At 41.5% G+C, this 24,182-nt stretch overlaps 1 protein-coding gene across 43 annotated transcripts in view; it reads left to right on the forward strand.

Moving 5' to 3' along the window:
- DOCK9 (dedicator of cytokinesis 9) overlaps window positions 1-24,182 on the forward strand; it is a 280,624-nt gene that overhangs the window by 226,363 nt on the left and 30,079 nt on the right. For 24 of the 43 annotated variants that reach the window (XR_016388580.1, XR_016388581.1, XR_016388583.1 and 21 more), the window contains 11 exons: window positions 632-698; window positions 2,080-2,127; window positions 4,734-4,870; window positions 12,549-12,664; window positions 16,762-16,899; window positions 17,017-17,199; window positions 19,003-19,116; window positions 19,236-19,451; window positions 20,928-20,985; window positions 21,876-21,953; window positions 23,188-23,294. Coding sequence is in view for 9 of the 43 variants with exons in the window: in XM_089899207.1 (XP_089755333.1) it covers window positions 632-698; window positions 2,080-2,127; window positions 4,734-4,870; window positions 12,549-12,664; window positions 16,762-16,899; window positions 17,017-17,199; window positions 19,003-19,116; window positions 19,236-19,451; window positions 20,928-20,985; window positions 21,876-21,953; window positions 23,188-23,294 (1,262 nt within the window). In the remaining 34 variants the exon portion in view is untranslated. Of the gene's footprint in view, window positions 1-631; window positions 699-2,079; window positions 2,128-4,733; window positions 4,871-5,413; window positions 5,458-12,548; window positions 12,665-16,761; window positions 16,900-17,016; window positions 17,200-19,002; window positions 19,117-19,235; window positions 19,452-20,927; window positions 20,986-21,875; window positions 21,954-23,187; window positions 23,295-24,182 lie in introns of all 43 variants that reach the window. The other 19 variants (XR_016388585.1, XR_016388588.1, XR_016388592.1 and 16 more) reach the window with 6 other exon arrangements.

Below are 24,182 nucleotides of genomic sequence, written 5' to 3' on the forward strand. Positions count from 1 at the left end.
ACAAGTGTGCAAGGACGCATGTAAAAAGGATTTTTACCGTAGCATGATTTATAATAGCAAAGAATTGGGGGGGAAGAACAAGTAAATGTCTGTCAGTAGGGGAACTGGTTAACTCAGTTGTAGTACATCCATGGAGAGGACTGTTATGCAGCTTGGAAAAGACTGAGATAGATCCAGGCTTAATTGCTGAATTAAAACTCAAAGGGCAAAACAGTGCCTGTAGGATACATGCTTCCACTGCAGAGTGTGTGTGTGTGTGTGTGTGTGTGTGTTGGGAAGGGGTTACTTACGTACATGTAAGAATTTTCAACAGATTCTCTACTGGGGAGGGATTCTGTAGTGGGTAATTTTCTAGTCCATTTAAGAGCACATTATGTATAAGTTAAATAGGTACCATGCAGGGCTAGATGATGCATGCTGAAATTAAAGTTCAAATGTAGCTTCTTCATACTGACTAAGCCTGTTGTGCATGTTACCCATTATAATAGATTAGTCACTGTGGTTTATCCTCTGGTCAACTATAAAAGGGGGCCGAGGAAAGCTTGGAGGCCTACACTCTGAGGTCTCTTCCCATCTTATAATGTATGAAATAGGCATTATAATTCTAATCAAATAAATGTTTACTTTCCAGATGCTTTGTTTACATATTGGAACAAGGCCTCAACATCTGAACTTATGGATTTTTTTACAATATTGGAGTGAGTAGTTTCGTCTTTGCTCATTGACTCTTGATTTTTCCTGGCTAGTTAAGAGGTGTGAAGAATACAGTGCACCAACAGTTGAACCAGGAATGCAATATATATTCACATCCACACTTATCCTTAAGCTCTTTCTCCTGGACCTAACCCCAACACCCACTCTCAGGGGCTCATGACCCAGTGGACAGTGACAGCCTTAAATGATTAGATATGTGATTATTGAAGATGAGAGGTTACTACTTGTGCGTATAAGCCATTTTAATAAAATAACACAACATTTATTAGCTGAATTCGGTGGGTGATACTCAGAAACTGAGACATAAAAACTGCTACAATTAAAAAATATGTAAAAGTGAAATCTTAAATACAGTCTATATTATTTTATTACTTTAGTTTAAGTTTCTGTTTTCCTTTAAGCTTTTTACTTCCAGAAACACGAATCTACAATCCCTTATCCAAAACTAGTGGGGCCAGATGAGTTTTCAAATCCAGAATTTTTTGGATTTTTGAAAAATTTACATAGAGAGTATATTCCGCAGCACCCCACAGTCAAGCACGTGATTGTTTCTGCAGTAAGAAGTTATTTCTGTATACTATGATTGTCCACAGTAGTAGGTTAAATCATGACCAGGTAGCTTTACCTCTGTTAGTTGGGGTCATGAATTTGCTGCCAAATGTGTTTGCACGAATTCAGGGCAAACCCATGGTGTTCAGAGCTTTGTGCATTTTGGAATTATGGTCTTGGTCCCCAAATTCATGGTCACTTCCTCTGCTGAGTTAAAGGTGGGAGTTGTCACATGTGAGACAAGATTCTAGTAAGTTCAGAAGAACTTACTAGACGTTGTTTTAACTGACTCTTATTAAATATATGATTTTTTTAAAAAAACAATCAATGTTGTAAATAAAATACAGTAAAATAAAACAAAAAAATACATAACTTGATGTCTGTAAGGAGCCAGTCCATTTACTTGAATCAGAAAAGAAAGCTCCTTACATAGGCTGAATGAGAACGGTATAAGCAACTTGGAACAGTGCATATGGTTTCCACCATGCCTTCTAAGGCAGACGTGGAGTAAATATCCACACCCAAAGTCAACAGTCAATCCTGTCGGTCCTGGGCCTTTCTTCTGCGTTGCTCAAACCAGCCACCATGGCACTGATAGCAGCGCAATATGCGGCCTCCCTTGTGTTTGACCATTTTCCCTGGGTTTAGAGGGACCTTCCAGAGAATTTCTGAAAACCAGAAGTAAGGGGCTAGTGGTAGATGTAAGAGCTTATTGAACATGTTACTGTAAATGGGTTTAAACAAAGCCATGTGTCAAAAATAATTTCATCTCCAGTGACTTTATCGCTCCCTAGTAATCTTTCACTCTCTCTGCAGAGTCTGCTTGCACCAGTTCCAGTACATGGGGAAGCGATATATCGCCAGGTACTGTGGGAGTTTTAGTTTGAAGTGTTGTGTCATTCTCTGTGTTGCTTGGATCCAGAAGTGTGGGAACTGTCGTCTGTGGGGATTGGCGGTTGTAATTCTCATAAACCGCCATGAAGACAGTGACAGGTCTTTGGATTGCTGCCATGGAATCTGGGGGCATCTTTCGCCTATGTTCCTACGTTCCTTCTGTCTTGTTCTGTCTTAGGCATACCTCCTGGAAAGATTTTCCTCCGTGGCCTGTTGCTGCACTTCTCCACTTCCTTCCAAATCCTCCCTCGTGCTCTGTTCCTTCTGTCTCCTCTTTCTCTTCTCCCAGTTCCTCTGGCTGTGTCTTCCCTCTCTTTCTTTTTTTCCTTCCTCAATGATCTCTCTTTCCCTTTTTCGCTTTCAAAGGTCCTTTTTTTTACCATTCCACCTCCCAACTTACAAAGAGAGTAATTTCTCATCTAACCACTTTCCTCCTTAATGAAAGAATGTTTTCAGTCCATCTCAAATTTGTTTGGACTGCCACAAAAACCATCTCTAAAAGTGAGCCTTTTTTCCTCTTTTTCTGAATAAGCTGTCTGTGCCCTCTGTTGCTATCTGACCAGAACTCTCTGTTGAGTATCATAGACCCTCACTGCCCTGTCCCAGCCATCCTCTTGCTTCTGCGCTGAGTTTGAGGAGAGCTGGACACTCACTGCTGATGGGCAGCCACGCAGCTCCTTCTCTGGAGGCTTTCCTCGGACTGCCTCTTGTCATTAGCGAGTTCTTACTCCTTCCCTGTTGCCATTCAGTGTGCCTGTATTTGTTTTCTTCCGTTGCTGTGTATCCTGTGATAATGTATTCATGGGGTCTTGGTCTAAGCATCCTATTTTTCTATTGTTATTGTTGCTAAAATTTAATTATAAGTAAACATATTTATGTTTTAAGAAAAACTTTAAAATTTAGTTGTCATTGAGGTTTTTCTCTTATCTATAATTCTGCTTTACAACAATGAAATAGGAAATAGATTTTTAATAGACTTTCTATTTAAGTGTCAAGATTTCGCTCTTTATGGTAACATTGTTTTTTTCTTGAGATATTTGAGAAAGTTTCAGAATTCTGTTTATGTCAAATAAAAGTATGTTTTATTTTAAAAAGCAAATTTAGAGAGACTATATTATGCCTTCTTCCTATTAATACTTTCTATTTTTAATTGAAATGTGGTGGCACTTAACGTTCTCTAATCTTAACTCTTATTTTTTATCGTAACAGTAATTTTTGCATTTGAGTTTTTTGGGTACTAAATGCAAATATATACAATGTGTCCTTATACAATAACTTCATTCTTTTTGACTTTGTCCCATGAAGATGGGCAAACAGTATATTTGGAACAGAAAGACACTGTGCTGGGGGAGCTTCACACCTTCTCGTGGTGTCACCCACCTCACAAGATGGCATTTGGAAAATGTTGTGCAAATAGAATGAAAAGCCTCAGAGCTGAACACAGTGAATGTGAAAAGCTGAAGATTTCTGCCCCAACAGACTATTTTGGAATTGGATTTTGTGAAGCAGTTAACTTATTTTTTCTATGTCTCTAAATTTAATTTTTTTAAAGAAAAATCTTCTGACTTCTTAAGCACCCTGTATATATTTGCATGTAAAAGTATGCTTCCTTGGACTGTCTTAAAAATAAATGGGCATAGATAGGCGGGGTGGAGGATGGTGTTACTTCATCATGCGCACAGTGGAAAGACGTGCCCTATTTTATAGAAAATTGCCATGGTCTCTGCCGCACACGGAAGAGATCCTGAGTGATGATTTAAACGTTGTCAGTGTTTGCCCTCCGTGGTGGTCTGGTTCTGTGAACACTGCGCCTTCTCATTGTGTCACTTTGAAATCACCCAGCAGCATGTTGCCCGATGATATTCCATGCATGTCCTGTTCTACTCCACACAATAACACAGTGAGGGAGACGGTTGGCTACGGGACGGGGGACAGGTGTCATTCCAGCGCTGGTCTCATTTTTCATCTGCTCTGGTGATGGTACACAGTAGGAAGTTAGCTGTTTGATTGCTAATCCAGATCACTTTTCTATTTTCTTCACTTGACTGCTGACAAGTCTAACAAAGGTTGTGGCTCTTCTCCTCCTTTCCTGGGTAAGAATAAAGGTGTTAAACCGCCTCATATAATCCTTCCCATTGCATGTTTGTTCTCTGTTTCTTCCAATGTATTATTTTAACTAAAAAAATTTTTTTTTGCTGTTTAATAACATATATAATCCAAAAAGATTCGTAGTGTTTTGGCTGTTGTCCAAATGCTGGTCATTAGCACCACATTGGACTGATGCTCACCTTTTTAAAAAGTAGCATCTCTAAATGACTTTCCAAAACTGAAAAGGTCTCTGCTTTGGCCTGGTTTTTGCTCCTTCGTCTTCAGATGCTTTGCTGTGAACTCTGCCAAGTGCTGCTGCCTGTGTGTGTCTTTGGCTCATGTGGCCCCAAACAGGCTCCTCTGTGCTTAGTCCGTGCGTGGCCAGTCTCCTTCGTGCTGTGTCCTGGCCTCACTAACTAATGCCCCCCATCTCGCTGCAGTGTAACAAGTCTAACTTTTGCTTCTATCCCATTTCACTCATGTTGCAGGAACCAGGAGGGGTTGGGACCCATAGTTCATGATCGAAAATCTCAGACATTGCCTGTTTCCCGTAACAGAACAGGAATGATGCATGCCAGATTGCAGCAGCTGGGCAGCCTGGATAACTCTCTCACTTTTAACCACAGTAAGTCCCATGACACACCATCGTAACAGCCAGCCATCCCATGTGACAGTTCAGAGGGGAGAGCCCCTGGCCACACCACACCACATCACCAAATCGACTTTTCTTCCAGCTCAGAGCAGTAGGATGAAGAGCTCGTGGCGCAGTTCCCTTCCTCGGAGGAGAATGACATAATGTGGGACGTGGTCAACTACAGCACCAGACCTGAAAGCCTAGACCCTTTGCCCCACGCCATCTGCTTGGTGTTTTTAAAACAAAATCTGGCCTGATAGCCAGACATTCTCTGATAATTTAATTTAGTATTTTGATTTGTTGCCAGTGGCCAGCTTATCATCAGTTTTCCCCATGTGACTCCCAAGAACATCTGGGGCAAGTGCCTTTCACCCTCCTGACCCCATGCGTGTAATTGATCAAGCGTCCACATTCTGACATTCTAGCCCTGAATGTATGTTAATCGTTAAACTGCTGTGAAACCGTAAAGCCCGTGAATCAATGTGTGAGGGTGTGGAAAAGCCAATAACAAAGTGACTTTTTCTGTGTTTTCAGTGTGAGAAAGATATCAAGTGTGCTTGGAATTTCTGTAGACAATGGTAAGATTTAATCAGGTTGAAGTCTGCTTATGAGGCCGCTTCACTTGCAAACCGAGACTTCTTGTTCATCTCGCCTTCCTAACTTTGGGGCTTCCTAACTTCACAGTAGAGACTTTGCCAAAACATGGGAGCATATCTTTAATTTAATTTTATCAATTGACAGAGGGGACGTAGCATCATGTGCTGTTTCTAGAAATCTAAGTGTTTAGTCTTCTTAAGGGTTTCTTGAAGCAGAAAACCTAAAAGATATCAACCATGTAGCACTTTATAAACTAATGTCATCATTTCTGTCAGTGGTGTGTTCTCTAAATTGTCCCATCTTTGCTCCAAGCATGACATAGCTAGTTGTTGTTCTATCTAGACAATTATTTGTACTCATTGCAAGCAGTGTCTTTAATTCATGGTTAGTAATATCTTCTCATCATTTCTAATCATAAGAATTCATTCCATTCACTGTGATTTCCACACCTCTTTCTTAGTACAGGCTAAGAGTATAGACAATATATTCCTGACACCTTAAATTGAGAATAGTTCAAAGTAAAAATGCTGAGGAATCAAAACATGGCACCTTCCCACTCTTCCACCCCCAAGAAAGTTAAATGTAGTGGGTACAGTCTCTCTTTATAAAATTCAAGGCTTAATTTAAATCAATATTATGTCAGTCTGCCACACACTGAATTGGTAGGCTTCAAATGCTAGTTCTGGGTTCTATACTTAGCTGTGAAATGTGCGTTAGTGACACGTCTAAGGCTACAGAACTTGATTTTTCAACATCTTGTCTGTTAGGGCTATTTTAGCTCTGCAGACAAAGGGTTTAAACAGACAAAACAAGGAGTTTCATTATTTTTAGTTTTCATTTCCTATTTAGCAAAGAGAAATCAAATTCCCACTTTTTGCAAGACTTGCTACATTGCCTTTGCCCAGATAATGTATGATACAGGGACTATCAGTACCTCATTATCAGTTGAAATAAACGCTGAAACTTTAAAGCACTGTAAAAAAAATCATAAGCAGACCAAGGCCCCGCCTCCAAAGATAATCATGTAGGAAACATAGAAAACAAACAAAAATAAACTGAATGATCAACACACGAATAAATAACCTTAATCCACCAAGATATGCAGCAACCCCTCCCTCTGCAAATGGATTTCACGGTGGTGGTTTGAGTTGGAGGAGAGAGACAGCTGGCTGTGTTCTACTGCCAAAAACCCTATTGTTAACATGGTTGATCTCCATTCTCTCTTCCTGCTACCCACAGAGAACCTTGTCCTTCCTGCCCCTCTCCTCTTTCAACCCAAAGTTTTTCTTTAGTCAGTTTTCAGTGACACCATTCTCGATCAAAGTTTCTCCTTTTGCCTTCCCAGTCAAGACTGTGTAGCTGATTATTTTAGCCTTTTAATGTGTGCCCACAGTTCCTGCTCTCCCCGAATAGCTTCTGATGCCCCATAGTCCTTGCATCTCCACCCTGAACTCAGTCTTCACTTACATCTCTAATTGTGATTCTGTATTTGGGAGGCTTCAGCCTCTACCACCATTAGCTTTTTGAGTTCCAAATCATCAACTCGGCCAAAAGCCATAGAGAAGGGAGTGTATACTGTATGTATACATGTGTATGTGTGTGAACTCATACATACATGAGTTTTTACATCTTCACCTAGATACTGTATGGGAAATTTGTAGCCACGTATGTCTCTTTAAGAAAATTCCTATTTAACGAATACAGTACCTTCTATTGGGCCAACCAGTATGACAGAGATCCAATATGTGAGAGACTTGCTGGGATGCCAGAGTCTAAAATGAATTTATTTTGGAAAAGAATGAAAATAGGAAGAGTCCCCTATACACCTGCATTTTTCATTTCCTTTCTCTGAGTAGGAAAGGCTTTGTCAGATCTTAGCGTGACCAGCAGGGGGCAGCAGAGGACTGCGAGGAACTTAAGCCGATGCAGGCCAAGCCGCACTGTCTCCATCGCCTATTAACAGTAGGACACGGGAAAGGCACCACACGCAGCACACGTGTAACGCTAGCGGGCACTTACCCTTACTCTTGGATTTTTATAGGAAATAATGAGAATTTCACTGTGGCCAGTGGTCTTAACTATTTTAAAAACACTCAAAGGGTAGGAGTTTGTTGTTTGGGTCATTGCCCAGGCTTATAAAAAGTAAATGTTTACAACATTAAGGCATTGACCTGTTTAAGGCAACATGTACTCATTGTGTATCAGTAGAAAAGACTTGTGCCAAAGGACAAATTGAGAGTGATAGGTGCTCGGAGTATACTTTGTATATTTTATATAAACTGAGTGATGAGGGGAAAACTAAGTGAAACGTGTTTGCAAATAAGTGATTCATTTGCAAAAATATATAAAATAACAGTTTGTATTTACTTTAATGTTATGTATTGTTCTAGGAATATGTTAAATTCACTTGCATGATAATCCATATTTCCCATTGGTGTGATGGGAGAGAAGCCAGCCGAGAGGTAGAAACCCTTGAAGAAAACCTGTATTTCATATAATTCAGTATAAGAGACAATTTAAGATCACTGGATTAAGTTGCAGAGAATTAGATCTCAGGTGAATATGGGGAAGCATTTTCTAACTGGACTACCTATTAGCTAGTATAGGTACTGGCAGCTGGAGATGTGAAAACAGAGACTTGATGAGGACCCATTGGGGATACTGTCCAGGTCATTTAAGCATCATATGAGGAGTTAGACGAGATGGCTTGTTCAGACCCCATCTAATTCTGATATTCTTTGATATCTATGAATCTCAAGTAAGAAACTGAATATAGATGATAATTAAGTTCCTTTATTTTAGACAATATTGAATCAATATAAAAAATGCAGGGGAGACATATAGTCTCTGAAGTAAAATCAATATTTCTCAAAAGTTCTTAAGCATGGGTGATATATCTTTTAAAATAGGTGAAATGGGCTTGGATGCTTTAAATGTCTGTACTCAAGATGGTAAATAAAATGTCTATAAAGCCACATTTCCTTGATCTGGAGATAGATTTTTGCCCCTTTGCCAGCATTTCTGAAATCAGGATATATTTTACAGATTTAGCAGGTCTTATCTTACAGATACATCCTGAATATTACCTCTAACATGGTAGCCTGTCATTGATTGGTGCTTCTTGCAATTGATAGGGTTTCAGAGTTGAGAAAACCTGACACAATGCCCATTTAAAGTCGGTCATTTTTAATATTTTTAGTATCCTTAAAGAGGACTTTAAATTAAAAGTTATGATATGCTTAAACCAAGTGTTGTCACAGTTTGGGGTCTGTATCCCATACCATTTTCAGATACAGCTAAGTATCTGATTGTCTAAGTGACAATCACTTATGCAAGGTAATCTGAGACTAGAAAGCAGGTAGTATAACCATTTCCTCGAGTATAAACTCTGAGATTATAGACTAGCTTCACAAATCATTTTGAACCTATTTGTTTCTTCGGTGGTTAATCAGAGGGCAGACAGCAAATCACATGATGTTTTGCCTTGGAATGTCATTCCTTATTCTGTTCTCCACTTCTTGCCCATCTGTGGGGAAAAACTTTTTAGCAATAAAAATGAGATGGAGATCAATAATAGATTGTGTAGTGGTGGATCCATCTGATACTTTGCATAAATATGTGCAGTTAGTAAAAGCTGTAGACCATGAGTTAATATATCTAGGAGGCTAGGTCTTCTACATTTGGGGATTTCTTTTAGCAAGAAGATTCCTAGCTGTTCAATATTTATATTTTTTTCATAAAATGTATTATTTTTCTGGATTCATATTATGGGCCAGAGAAAAAAATTAAAAATAAAAACAAGAATTCTGGTTTCATAAAGAGTGAAGGCAGCTTTCAAGAAGGAAGTGCCTCCTGTGAGAACATGTATCTGACTTATTCTTCTAGCCCAAATGTCCTCTGACTTTCGGAAAAGGCGAGTGGCAGTGGATCAGGCTTCTGCCTTTCTGACCACATCACCTCTGATGTGGCACTGGGGAGGGAGGGGTAGTTTACAGATGTCCTCAGCATTACTAAACCAAGCTTTTCAGGAAACAGGACTTCATAAAACGGAGTAAAGTTAGGTAAGTCTAACCATAGCAGATGACATTAGAGGGAAAAAAATCTCATCTTCCTCCTTTGAGTATTTGAAAGATTTGGGGATTTGAGAATAAATCACTTATCTGAGTAACAGCAGAATGAAAATTGTGTACATGTGAGCAGTGGATCCTAAGGTCTCTAAAGCACCCCCTGAGGTGCCTGCTGGAGATGGTGCATCAGGGAAGTCCTTCCCTCCCTGACCTGCCTCAGTGACCACGTCAGTGCCTGTGCCCCAAGGCACCACTACCCCCTAGTGGAAGTCAGTAGGGTTAACAGTACTTCTTACTGGCCCTGGTCAGAATCTGCTTAGTCAGCTTTAAAAAGTTGCTGACCGATGCTCTGAGAAATTACTGTGTCTCTTAAGACCCCTTCTTGGGTTTGCCAGCTCAGTTTCATTTTCCTGTGTTAGCCAGTAACAAGGTGACCATTGATTAGAGTCTTCCCTCATGCACAGCTTTGTTCCAGGTCTTGAGACAGACTGTCCCCATGGGGGTATCTTTTGTCAGATTGTCCAGTCAGTCCCTGTCACTCACACAACGTCCCATGCTGCCACTTATTTTTAGGGATGTTTAAGTAACACTGGTTCAGGAACCTGCTGATTTTTGAGACAAAACGGTTTAAGGAAAAGCAAATTATAACCAATTGTGGCTAAAAGGACTGTTTCTTTTGTTCTTATATGATTCGGACACAGGCAGACAGATTTCTGTATGAATTGACTCTTATTCTAAAGGAGATTAGATAGTGTAATGTAGCTTAGAGAAATTTTGTCATTAATTAGCATGGCCCATTGATTATATATGTTTAAAAAATAGCACATTGACAAATTGCAATTCTTGAATTGTTCTAGACATTCAGCCAGGTATAAGTAAACTCTGTTGGAGTTCTTCAGTGTGTAGACCATCTCATCTATAATAATCACACTTGGATACACTTATCCAATAAGTTATCTAGAAAGAGAAAAGGACAGTTCAGTGCAGAGAATACAGTTAATCACCAAAGCAAGTGCCTTGTTACAGTTTAACCCAGATTATAAAACTTCATTTGGGATAAATGGCAGCCCTCAGTATAGGGTCCTTTTGACCTGTGTGATAATTTTGGTTGGTCTGATAAAAGGTGGTGGTTTTTTTGTTCGTTTTGTTTTTGTTTTTTGTTTTGGTTTTTTTTTTTTTTTTTTTTTTGGTCCTCTCTTGCCCTGCTTTGTGATCACTGTAACAATAATCATTTGTTTGTTTTCCTCTTTTGTTGGCTATCTCACCAAACAAACCTTACCAAATGAGGAAATACCTTGGCTTACAAAGGCAGTTCAGTGACTATTAGTACCAAAAAATGTCTGTCTTCCTTTCTGCTAGATTTCTTACCAAAAAAAAACCTAAAAGCAAACCAGGAATATAAAGAAACAGAACTAGCACGGTGCCAAATGTGTTCCATAGCCTTACTAGGGACACGATGACTCTGCCACACTGTGAAAATAATGCAGGCCACTCAAAACCACCATTATAAAAGCAAAGCAAAGTTGGATGAAAGCACATAATAGTTTTGGTTTTTTTTAATCATACTTTAAAAAGCAACTCGGTAGCTTTAGAAAAGCTTTTTGTAGTCTTTCAAAAATCATTCTCTATCTCTGACATTTATTAAAGTCAGAATAATATCATGCTAGTTACTTTTTTATCTTAATAATAGAGATTATGGTACAGTGACCTGAATAAGGAATTGGGAGTGTAGTTTCTGGTTTTATCCCATTACTGGCCTCAAGAAAATTCTCTAGGCTTTCTGTACTTCATTTTCCTGATCTATGTACAAAATGTCCTCCTCTGTGGAGTATTAAGAAAATTACCTACATAGTAAGTGTTGATTTGTTTTGCTCCTTGGAGAAAGACATTACCTGACGTTTTATTATATTGCCATCTTTCTTTGTAATCTAGATCAATACTGAAACACCTTTGCATCCCTTATATATATTTCTGCTAATGCATACCATTTCATAATTTAATCTCAAATTGTATGTCAAACTACATTTATATCAATACTAAATTGATTTTACAGCCACATACAGAAGATATCAGTTTGTATTTAAATTATGATTCTCAAGTTCTCTCCTTTTCTTAAACATTTCTTTCAGTCATAGTGGCTTTTGTGCTTTTTTATTAAAGCAAGTAGAATACTGTTAGCAGTGCAGTCAACTCTTGGTTATCATTCATGATTCCAACTGATAAAACAGATCCTTACTTTATTGACTTGAGACTTACATAGCATTCGCTGTGTGCCAGGCACTATTCCAAGAGCTTCACAGCAATTAATGAATTTAATGCTCACCACAACCCTTTGAGGTAGATACTGTTATTATCCCCATTCTACAGATGAGGAAACTGAGGTATAAAGAGGTCAAGTAGCTTGCCCAGGGTCACATAGCTAGTAAGGGGACGAGCTTGATTCACTGAGCAGCTCATTTTCCTTCCCTGTGCTGTGCTGCAGCCTCTGTCTGTGTGGGGAGCTTCAGAGATCTCAGCCTCCTTCACTACCACACCATCTTAACAGCTCAGTCAAGTGGCGCAATTGAGTGACTCTGGTCCATGTTCCAGCCCTAGCTCCCCTGTTTACCAACTGTGTGACTTAAGACAAGTTGTTTAGCCTTTCTGGGCCTCCATTTCCTTATTTGCAAAAAGGGTTTAATAATGTACACACTTCATAGGGCTATTGAGGGATTAAATAAGGTGATACATGTAAAGTTCATAGAATTATGGCTGGCACATAGCAAGTGCACAATAAATGTTTGCTGCTATTACTTCCCTCCCAGAGCTGAAAAAGTCATAATTGAATGGAAACATTTTTAATACCTCCTTTTACCCACCCCGCCACCAAAAAAAAAAAGGCAAACAGGGAGATATGGCCCTGAAGGAAGCCTTCTGGAAATAATCAAAAGTTGACTGTGACTATACCATTCCCTAGCCTTTCTTCTTCAGCCACCAGCAGTAACCTTGTATTATGATTCATGCAGGCTATGGCCACTCGGACGCAGATGTTCTCCACCAGTCGTTACTTGAAGCCAATATTGCTACTGAGGTGTGCCTGACAGCTCTGGACACCCTCTCTCTATTTACACTGGCATTTAAGGTTTGTATTGAACAGCTGTTCATGGTCAGAGCCTCACCTTTTAAATTCATTCTGTTTATTTAACTGAATCAGCAAGAACTTCTTATGTTGTATTTTTACTGCAGCAACTGTTTTTGCCCCTGTAAGGAAACCATTAATCCTTAAATTCCCTTAATGAAACCGTTCCACTGTTAATGACTTGAATTCCCTGAAATATAATACAGCTTAACTGGTCAGGGTGTGCCACCTGCTTGCAAAAGGTGGACACAGTCCCAGGAGGCGGTTAACGCTTGGCCAGATGAAAGCGTTTACCGGGGAAGGTGGCTTTGCTGAGCCCTCGAGAATGATAAATACAGGAACCTAATTGGGCATTTCTGCCTCTACTATCTTTAAACATATCCACATGTGGTAGCAATTAAAATTAGATGTTTATACTTAGAGGAGCAATACCTAAAAACATTCACCCTTTCAATTTTTTTTGGATCTGTTACTAAATTAAATGATAGAAACATTTCAAGTATAGAGAATAAAAAGTGATCTTGGTCTTATTTTTAGGTTTTAGCAAGTAACATTTACGTAGGTAAAGATGGTCTCTTCAGCCACCTTCTTGTTTTTAGGAACCTAACCCTTCCCATTCTCACTCAATAACTACTTCCGTTTCCAGAGAAGCTGAATTAGTGTTAATATGCTCTGAATATGAAATCAGTATGTTTACTTGCAAGGGTATTTGGGAAACATACCCAAAGTCAATCTGTGCTTTACTCATCTCCTCTTCTCATGAAGCACATTTCTTTATTAGAGTAAAAATAGTTACCCGATATCATGTAGCTTTATTATAATTTACCTGTGTTCGTAGCAGCCATGCTACTCACGTCCCCAGGAAATGTCATAACTAGGAACCCAAAGTGATATTGCTTTGGGAACCCAAAAAAGGAACCCTTTTTGTACAATCAAGAAATCATGTTCTTAATGAGAGGAAATGTTTGAAAAGATTTAAGCCCTGAACCCCAATTTATTGTTATATTAGCTTGCTGCCGTTTATTGAGTGCCTTCTGTGTCTTCAGCGTCAGTCCTCACAACAGCCTGGCCCAGTAGATCTTCTTATCCCCCATTTTATAGATAAGGAGATTGAGGCTGAGATAGGTCAGGAAATTAGCCCAAGATCACTGTGTGTGTGTGTGTGTGTGTGTGTGTGTGTGTAGGGGGAAGGAGCTAAGCTGGGTGAATATCAAGGTAGCTGAATGATCTCTCACACAGAAAAAAGAAAATTACCAAGCACTTACCAGATGCTGGTACTATGTGGGCACTTTCACAGATATTGTTTAATACACGAAAGGTGTGTTATGTAAACCAAGGTGATTACATGCAGAAAAACATGGTTCTTCTCTGGCTGTTTTAAAATGTCTATTAATACAGTCCTAAACCAAATCTGGCCTTTAAATAGTTGATGATATTTTTAATGTACTTACAAATTTAATCTGAAAATGTATTTTAAGTAATTCTCTGTAGTGCCTTCTCTTGATTTGAGGTGCATGGTGAGAACCAGCAAGTACATGACGAGAAGGATCGCTGTGAACGACCAGGGTGGGGAGCACGTGGATGATGGGGGTCAGCTAGGGAGCCTGGGGTCCAGTTTACACAACCATGAGCCTGGGGTTTAGGTCATCCTGGTGATTGGTGAGCCTCTGCGACAGAGAGAGTGCTACTCTAAGCTAGATTTTTAAAGTTATTCTATAAATCAGTGTCTAAATAAAAATCAAGCCATATCCCTAGGAAGGATGTCGCTGTCTTAAATAACATGGTTCCAGATATGTCATTTTGGCACCTGAGGTTTAAGTTCGTTTTTCTCCTGTTCCTGGCTCTTTAGAAATTACTGATAATGTGTGTTCATTCTCTGAAAGCCCCATTTCCCTTAGGAGGCTGGTAACGACAGTCAAACTTGAATCCACATCAGACAATTCCTGAGAATTATTTATAACCTATTGCTAGAAAATAGCACCTTATTGCTAGAAATAAGTCATGCCTTTCCCATTATTCTAACGTCTCATTTAATTTCATTTTAATCAATGAAATTCTCCCATCCTCAGTAAAAGTCTATAGGGAGACAGAGGTAGAAATGAGATACTCCATTGTTATCCATGGTTATTTATGAGTGGAAAAGTGAAGGTGATTTTTGTTTTGCTTTTTTCCCTGCTCTGAGCCTTTCTGAATGTTCAGCGTTTTTAATGAGAAAGAGAGAGAGAGAGAGAGAGAGAAGAAAATTGATTGGAAAATAAGGAAGGCAGCTGGTAAACTGGGGTGTGTTCAGGACGAAAGGTCCCTTACCCCTTTAAATGAGGGGTTGTTTATATCTTTGTAATGCATTTTTACTCCATTCTTCAAGCAAGTTTTGTGATCAGAACCCAAAGAAGACTAAATCCTGAAAATGGGAAGCAAAAACCTTGACCAAGAGAGAGTGAAAGGAAGGAAAATTTAACTCCAGTGGTAACAACTTGGAGACAGGCCAATTCAGACAGCAAGGCCAGAGGTCTTAGCGATTTTTGTATGAACCATCTCTCCTGGATATCTCCAGCAAAGATGGCTGAGAAAATAAAAGCTCATATCCAGATTCATGCAAGCCTTAATCCAGCCATAATTAGGAAGGACTGTGACTCCTGGGAAAAGAACTGCTCAGAAACAGTAAACACTAAGCAGTTCCCCAAACACTGGAAACAACCTCTTTTTTTTTTCGGTTGGTAAACAGCTGCTCATGGTTGAGAATTACATCATATTCAGTTAATTAAGTCACATTTTCTGCTCCATTAAATTGCTTCTCTTTCACATGATGGAATTCAATACTGTACTTTTGTGTTTCATGATATAAAGATCACTGTGGATTCCAGGTGTCCTACCAGCTGTAAATACACCCGTGAATTACTGGACCTAAAAAAACAAAACTTATTCCTTGAGTAAAACTTCTTCTCCAACAATAAGATGAGATAAATCTTGAAACTATTACTCCAGCCGTAATTTGCTGTGCAACCGAACTATTTGGACATAAGTTATCTCTGTTCCTCTGGCTAAACTGTAAGGTTGGTTTGAGGTACTGACCTCTGGACATTTTTTTTCAGTGATAGTCATTTTTGCCTACTTGTGCAAAATGCACACATTCTCCCAAACACACCTTTGTCCTGACAGGCCTGTCTGTATTTGAAGATGCAGCTCTCCAGTGTCAAGCACATGTGGCTGCATGCTGGCCTTTAGTTGGGTGACACCTCTGTCCACTGTGCATGTGCAGCAATCATTGGGAGTTTTAGCCATCCAGGCTTTCACGGTGTTAAACCAGTGTGAATTTGCTGCTGGTGCGAGAAAACCTTGAAGAATTAGGAGAGGTAATTAATGGTGACCCTCTTGCCACTTAACTGAGCTAGATCAGAGGGGGCGTCAGACGATCCCTATACTTGACCTCAAGTCTTCCCAGTAGCTATGCAAGCTTAGTTTTAGGGTCGCTGTTTCACAGATGAGAATGGCCAGGCTCAGTTTACCTGTGCAAATCTGTGCACGTGAGAAATGGTGCCTGACCCGAAGCCTGTGCGTTTTCCCCCTTACCAGACTGCCTGGTGATTCATGGCTTTGCAGAGTGCCTGAGAGCCTGTGGCGGGGGAGAAAACCCAGCCCTCACTGGTAGAGGACCTGTTCCATACACCTCACTTCAGTGATTTTTTCCAGCCCATTAATTAGCTGATACCTGTAATGGCACTTCTCTGTTGGAATTAAGGTGTCGCAAACATTACCTCCGTATTAGTTGCTGGTGATAGTAAAAATAAGTAAATAAATAGAAGCCCAATCAGTACTGAGGCACAGTGGTCCTTTAAACCGTAGTACAGTTTGCTGGGAAGTTTTAAATTAGTCTGTCCCTTAGTAGAAAAAGTAAATTCTCCAAAGCATGAATTTATTGATAAGTTTGTTTGTACTACAAGAGGCTTCTGTGCTTTCCTAGAGGATTCATGGGAAGTTTGTTTAAATTATAAGTTGTCTTAGTACCTGAAAAATGTAACCTTTGAGGCTGAAAGTTGTATGAAACCAATCAGCAGTGTCTGGCGTGTCTCACTGACCAAGCTGTCCTTGTGTGTTTTAAGAACCAGCTCCTGGCTGACCACGGACATAATCCCCTCATGAAAAAGGTTTTTGACGTCTACCTGTGCTTTCTTCAAAAACATCAGTCTGAAACGGCTTTAAAAAATGTCTTCACTGCCTTAAGGTCATTAATCTATAAGGTACGTTGTTTCACCAGGGAAGGTCATTCTTGATTCTCACCCATTCTCCTGTGTCTACCTGGAGCTGAAAGGGTCACTTACCTCCCTGGGTTCATTTGCTTCCTCATGTCCATGTAGTTTCCCTCAACGTTCTATGAGCGGAGAGCGGACATGTGCGCAGCCCTGTGCTATGAGGTCCTGAAATGCTGCAACTCCAAGCTGAGCTCCATCAGGACTGAGGCCTCCCAGCTGCTGTACTTCCTGATGAGGAACAACTTCGACTACACTGGCAAGAAGTCCTTTGTCCGGACGCATCTGCAGGTGCGTGTCAAGTGTGCTGTGTGGAATTATGTTTTAGCAGGAAAATGTTGAGTGTCACATCTACCAGGTTACCTCGGTGTAAGTATTGAACGATCTGACCTCTAGATGGAAAATTCAAAAGTCACATTTACTGGTTTTATATATTTCATCCTCCACATCGTAAGATTTGGGCCCAGGATGTGTTTCTATTGGTAAATTGACATTTAAATGTCGAATCAATGTTCGACTGACCGAAATTCTACTGAGTAAAGATTTATAGAACCTATGAGAGGATACCTCATAGTAAACATCTTAGGTAAGACACAGAAAGCCCAAAGTGACTCTTTTCTGTCTTCCTTCTGTTGACACGCCTGCCATCCCTTCAGAGTTAGTGTCCCAAATTCTCTGCTCTGTGAACCAGGCCAGATACTGAAGATTCTTATATATTTCTGTAGACTTTCTTTTTCTACAAACACATATAGGAGCGCCTTCTCCGTCTCTGTACTTACTCTTTTTTAAAAAAACAAATGTTTATTGCTTGCAAACTGTGTGCTGGGATTCATGGATGAACATGAACGAAACAGGACCTCTCCTGGCCCTCACAGAGTGTCATCTCCTGGAGGACAGACAGACACTGAGGCCCTTGTGCCGTGTGCCCAGTCCCCTAACAGAGGAACTCGAGTGCCCCAGGGAGGGGACCAGGGGGCTTCCCATGGGATGTGACGCGTGAAGAGGGGTTTGGGGGTGAGCATGTTCCAGGCCACGCATGCACCATGGGAAAGGGACCATCCAGGGGACCAGAGAAGGTCCTTACAGTGGAGGTGAGAGTATGGGTGAGAACAAGTTGAGATGGCAACATTGCACATTTGGAGGGATCGCCTGGACTCCAGGCTGAGAATGGATCAGGGAGTCAAGGCCTTAAATCGGGAGACTGTGGGGAAACCATGGTTAAGTTTAGGCCAGAGAGGATGCTGTCCTGGGTCAGGCATGGTGAGGTTAGAAGGGAGAGGAGATTGAGTTGACAATACTTAGTGATTGATTATACCTGGGTGTGGTGAAGGTAAAGGATGAGAAGGGGGAATGGGGGGAGGGGCATGGTCCACGGTTTAGCTGAGTAACTGGGTAAAGGCAGTGCTATTTGTTTTTTGGGTTTTTTTTTTTTTGCGGTACGCAGGCCTCTCACTGCTGTGGCCCCACCCGCTGCGGAGCACAGGCTCCGGACGCGCAGGCTCAGCGGCCATGGCTCACGGGCCCAGCTGCTCCGTGGCATGTGGGATCCTCCCGGACTGGGGCACGAACCCGTGTCCCCTGCATCGGCAGGCGGACTCTCAGCCACTGCGCCACCAGGGAAGCCCAAGGCGGTGCTATTTATAGACCCCCAAAAAGACAGATTCCCCCACTGCATAGTTCATATGTACATGTTTTAATAATAAATGCAAAAGACAGTCCATTTACTGAATATTTAGTACATATAAATTCAAGCCAAAAACCAAAGAGGTAAATAATAAGGTCTTCCTTTTTATTAGAGAAGGTGATAGGTAAGTAACCATCCAAGTGATATGGGCTTATCTGATTCTCATTCCTCTACACTCTCCTGATTAGCATTTTGATGTGCAACCAAGATGGAAGGGTAGCAAAATCAACTTCTAGAATAATTCTTGGAAGGGGGAAGATGACTCAGACGTTGTTTCCCACACTGGAGCGATCCTTGTTCGCAGCTTCCCCGTTGCCCCATCCCCATGCACATCCTAACCAAAGCCAGGAGCTGAGCCTGGGGCGTCACTTGAAGGTGAATTGATTTGCTCACGTTTGTGTGTCCCTAAGGTCATTATTTCCGTCAGCCAACTGATAGCAGACGTTGTTGGCATTGGAGGAACCAGATTCCAGCAGTCCTTGTCTATCATCAACAACTGTGCCAACAGTGACAGGCTCATCAAGGTGGGTGGCCCGGTCTCGTTTTATGTTTTACCCCCAAAACTCCGCCTCATCATCTGATATGTATGCACACGGACAGAATGCAGCTGAAAGCCCCGTGTCCCCCTCCACCCTTGTTGCAGCACACCACCTTCTCCTCGGACGTGAAGGACCTGACCAAAAGGATCCGCACAGTTCTGATGGCCACGGCCCAGATGAAGGAGCATGAGAATGACCCCGAGATGCTGGTGGACCTCCAGTACAGCCTGGCCAAGTCCTACGCCAGCACCCCCGAGCTCCGGAAGACGTGGCTGGACAGCATGGCCCGGATCCATGTCAAAAACGGGGACCTGTCCGAGGTAGCCCCACAAGCATGTCAGTCCGGGCTTTTGAGAAAACAAATTGTGTCCCATTCACTGAAGGAAGCCAATTATGAGAAAAATTTCCCAGTAATTCAAAGAAGCCAGTTAAAAATATGTGATACTTTAAACAGTGCTGGGCTTGGGGTTCCTTCATGGTCATCTAAGCATTTTAACAATTTACAACATCGTAAGGGGATGTTTCCATCACAAAAGAGCATTGTTTGAAGGCTCTTAGAAAACATCCACGCTCACACAGGTGCCCGCTAGTTAGGTGCACTCAGTTTCTGCATCAAAACTCCTCTAGATCTAAAATTGAGCTATTTTATGATAAAATTAGATTTCCCTGTATCGAAGTCATGAATGACAGGGCATTGCTTTTTCCTGTTTGAGGTAGTCAGTTTCTGTCTGTAGTCGTGGCAGATGTCAGAGCTCCCTCATGGACAGAGCTGCACAGTTCAATAAGCGACAGCATGGCAGGGGCAGAGGGGGAGTGTGGGCTCCAAGGCAGACTGGATCCCGGATCCAACATTGACTAACTCGGTGACATTGAGCCAGTTCTTAACCCCTCTGTGTCTCTATGACATCATCTGTAAAATGGGGGAAATTAAGGAAAACAGTAGGCTGTAAGGCGGGAAGTATTCATGTTCCCATGAAAACTCTGCTCAGGGTTGATGCCTGAGGCATTTAGGTATGATTAACAGTACTACCAAAGAAGTGTGCTTTTACTTTTAAACCTCTCTAACTGCTTAAATTAGTAAAATTGTGTTCTATATCTGAAAATTTTATGTAACTATTTTTACCTATTGATTGAGTCCATTCTGTTTGACCATAAGTTTAATCTAAAATATACATTAGCCATAATGAAAATGAATTACATACTGTTAGTAGTAGTAATTTTTTTTATCATTCTGACAAGAACCAGGGCTCAGACATTGGAACCTTATGGTAGGTTCATTTCCAACAGCTATCTTTAATGTTTTGTAAACCATGGCAACTTGGTGAAAAGAATTTATTTTTATTTTTTCTTTTGTTTTAAGGTGTTTATAATGTTATCCATTTAACATAAAATAATATTTTCATTTAGAATTTTTGGAAAAAGTTATAACTTCATCTCTGAATCTAAGAATGCACATGCCTTTTCTTCAAATGATCCTCTTTTCCCTTTAAGAGAAATAATGCTGAAATTTTATAGTAAGAAAAAATGCTTTTTAAAAATCTTTTACATTTAAATTTAATAATTTTAAATAGAAATAGGTCTTAGCAAATTTACGGCCATTTGTCTCAATTCAAAGTTTAAAAATTTCAATTTATTTGAATTGTTCTACTTTTTTCAAAAGGTAAGATGTCGGCCATTAGAAACACTAGTTGATGCCTTGAGATCTAATATAAGTACATATAGTCATTAGATTTCTGATTGTGAGCATTGTGCCATTCTGCATAATTGGTGATTCTGAAACATGTCTTTTGTTTTAGGCAGCAATGTGCTATGTCCATGTCACAGCCCTGGTGGCAGAATATCTCACACGGAAAGGTGAGAAACGATTCCTGGGTTTTGTGAAATAAATATAAAATTGCACAGAGCAGCAAAGACAAGTGAGAGCCATTAAGAAAGATGTGGACGTGGGGGATTTCTGTGTGTGTGTGTGTATGTGTATGTGTACAGTATATTCATTGTTTTATTCACTGGTGTGACACTTGCTTGATGTGGTAGGCACCGCAGAAATGGAAAACAAAAGTAGGTGGCATTTTGTCATATAACCTCTTACTAATAACTCCATATTGCAAAAACTAGTTAATGAGCTTGGCATCTGGGAGTCCCTGACCAGCCAATCTCCAGCTGAAAAGATTTTATTTTCCCTTAAGATAGTTCCCACCGGAACTGTTTACCAATCAAAAGGCAGCTGTAACAGGAGGTGATCAGGCAGTATTTTCTGGAGCACAGCCCGGTCGGCTTTGCTGTGTGCGAAGGCAGCTTGCAGGCTGGAAACCTTGCCGCCCCATGGAAGGAGCTGGCAGGAGTGAGTGCCACCCACCTGTGTGCTAAGTGCTTGTTCCCACGTTAGCAGGCCGCGAGTTCTGTCACGGCTCCTCTGGTTAAACACCAGTTGCTCGTTTCCACTTCAAATTTGAGAACACGGGGCTTTTAGAAAGGCCAGTTGTGTTCATGTGTGTACTGGAGCACGGCTGCACCAGATCTGGCTAATTCCTTCACAATGTGAGGAAACCACAGATGGCCAGGTCAGGGACTTTCTATCTTTCTGGTACAGCTGGCTCTTTGGAATGGAATTTAAGGGCATCTAGGCTTGTCATACGTCAGAGCTGGAAGGAGAAAGAAACCAGGGAGGGGCTCCGTATTCTCTTACTGCCAGCACGATTTCCTGTTGAGACCTTCTGTCGGGTAATACATCTCCTCATGTTTAGAAGCAGGCCTAGCCCTCCAGCTGGAGCCGTCCTTCCTCCCCTCCAGCCACAGCACCTGCCAGAGGAGGCGCCAGGGAGGTGAGCTGAGAGTGGGCCGGCCGCCCGTCCCTGTGACACTCAGACGTATGGGGTTTCTCTTTCAACTCTGCTGGGATGGACTTGGCTCTCCTTCCCTCCCTTCTTTTCCTGGCCACTCTGGTTTGATGGCAGGCAAGGAGAAGAAAGCACTTTGGCCACCATTGTCATTCCACCAGAGCTGAGTTGTATTTTTAAATCTACTCTGTAGCCAAAAACATGGATGGTTGGATTTTATAATTTTGCTTTTTGTACACTCATGTATCCTCAAGCTCCCAGGTTAGTGCTTTGCATAGGGGAATCTTTGTCTCCATGAAACAAAAGCAAGGCGAAAGCTGGACATTGGCAGAGATGCTAGACAACCCATGAAGGGGCTGGAAACCTTGACCATGTGCAGCAGAAACATCTCTGACTTTAGGGTCCACTCTTCCAAGACTTGATTTCAAACTACTCTGTGTTCCTTTTTTTCCTGAAACATGGGAGGTCTCAGTTCAGGTATTGACTTTTGTTTTACTGTAAGCAGTAATCTCAGTAGAGCAGGAAGACATTTCAAGTCCTTCTTCACTTGATCGTTTTTGCCCAGCTGACATTGTCCAAGTGACATGAAACTTTCCCCAGTGACTCCATGGGAGGAAAGGCCTCTTCTTACCCCTTAGGCTGCTGACGTGGAACCAGCCAAGGCAGCCCCTCAGCTCACGGCTGCGGCCATCGAGTCACATCTTGGTAGACTGCTTCCTGCAGGAGAAGGGCGAGTTCTAATCTGAGTTCTGGGTTACCCCAGCCAGAGTAGGTGAGATGACAGCTTTAAGTAAACAGAGTTGTTTTTGAGTCTGTATTTCTCTGATTGGCTTTGGCTTCTTTATTTTTCTTGGTATCTGAGCATGGGTCATTTTACCAAATCAAACTATTGTTGTTATTACCTTGCTATTAATTTGATTCAATACCTATTTCAGTTTATTTAAGGATTACATACATTTTAATAAAGGTGGGTGAAAAATAAAAAGAGATGAGAAAAATAAAAAAAGTTGAGGGCAGTGAGTGTTAAATATTGAGGAAGCGAATGAAGGAAAGCACACAGTGGCGCCCAGGCTCCCCATGGGAACGCTGGCCTGAGACGCAAGAGATTCCAAGATCGGTCCTCGTTCAACCCAGAAACAAACAGGGCAGGAAGAACCCTCGCGGTTCATCCACTTTCAGGTTGATAGCTCCAACTGTCTCCCCTGCTCTCTAATTCTAGGCATGTTTAGACAAGGATGCACAGCTTTCAGGGTGATTACCCCGAACATAGATGAGGAGGCCTCCATGATGGAAGACGTTGGCATGCAGGACGTCCACTTCAACGAGGTGAGCGCCGCAGCCCGCGAGGGCTCCGGTAACCCCAGTGTCTCGGGTGCTGCCGTTCACCCGCCCCTGCACCAAACTGGGATTTTCTGTCTGCCGCTGCTGTGTACACACTTCACTCTAAGATAATTCTCCAGAGCACTGAAACTGAACAGTGAAAGCTTCTGCCATTCCCATTCCCAGGAACTCCCCCTTTCCTCTGGAGAGGGTGTGAGGAACTAGTTAATAATGAAGTGAGGCTGAGAGCTTGGACACTTGGGGTAAAAGGCCCAGTATTGTAAATCATAAAGCTTCTCATTCTTCGCAACAGTTAATTTCTCTGGTTCCTGGGTTTTATTTCTGACTTTTAGATCAGTATCTCCAGCACAAGATATCTCCCCGATGTCCCCAAACATGCAAGGCCATGAGAGGCCAGACTGGGCTCAGGGGCAGAGCAGCCCCTGTCCAGGCCCCCAGTTCTCTGCCCCCACTTGAGTGCTGTCAGCTAGGGCCTGTGCACCATGAGTAGATAAGACCACCCTTGCCCACCCCCCATAGAGACCAGAAAGTTTGACTTTAGATCATTGTAGCAATTTTTGCAAGTTTCTTGCCAAAACAGGATCACCCTGCAGCCACTTAAAATCTGAAACTAGAGAGTTCTGAAGTACAGCTAGGAATTTGAACAAATGCCAATTTTCTGTGTGCGTGTTTCTTCACGTGGAGAGAAAGAACAGAGAAAGGAGTAAACGTCTTCTGCCTCTGTTATACTTGTGTTTATGATGTGGAAGTCCTGCAATTAATATCAGGACTTTTGATCATGTTCATGCTGGTAAGCGGGGCCCATGAGCAAACATCCTCCGTGACACTGACCATCCATGAACCAGCAATTCTCAAAGTGTGGTCCTGGGGTCC

This window comes from Delphinapterus leucas, chromosome 18 (assembly GCF_059928025.1).
Source record: "Delphinapterus leucas isolate spDelLeu-1000000601 "Yukka" chromosome 18, BTC_Dleu_Yukka2, whole genome shotgun sequence".
In the NCBI taxonomy this organism is placed as follows: Eukaryota; Metazoa; Chordata; class Mammalia; order Artiodactyla; family Monodontidae; genus Delphinapterus; species Delphinapterus leucas.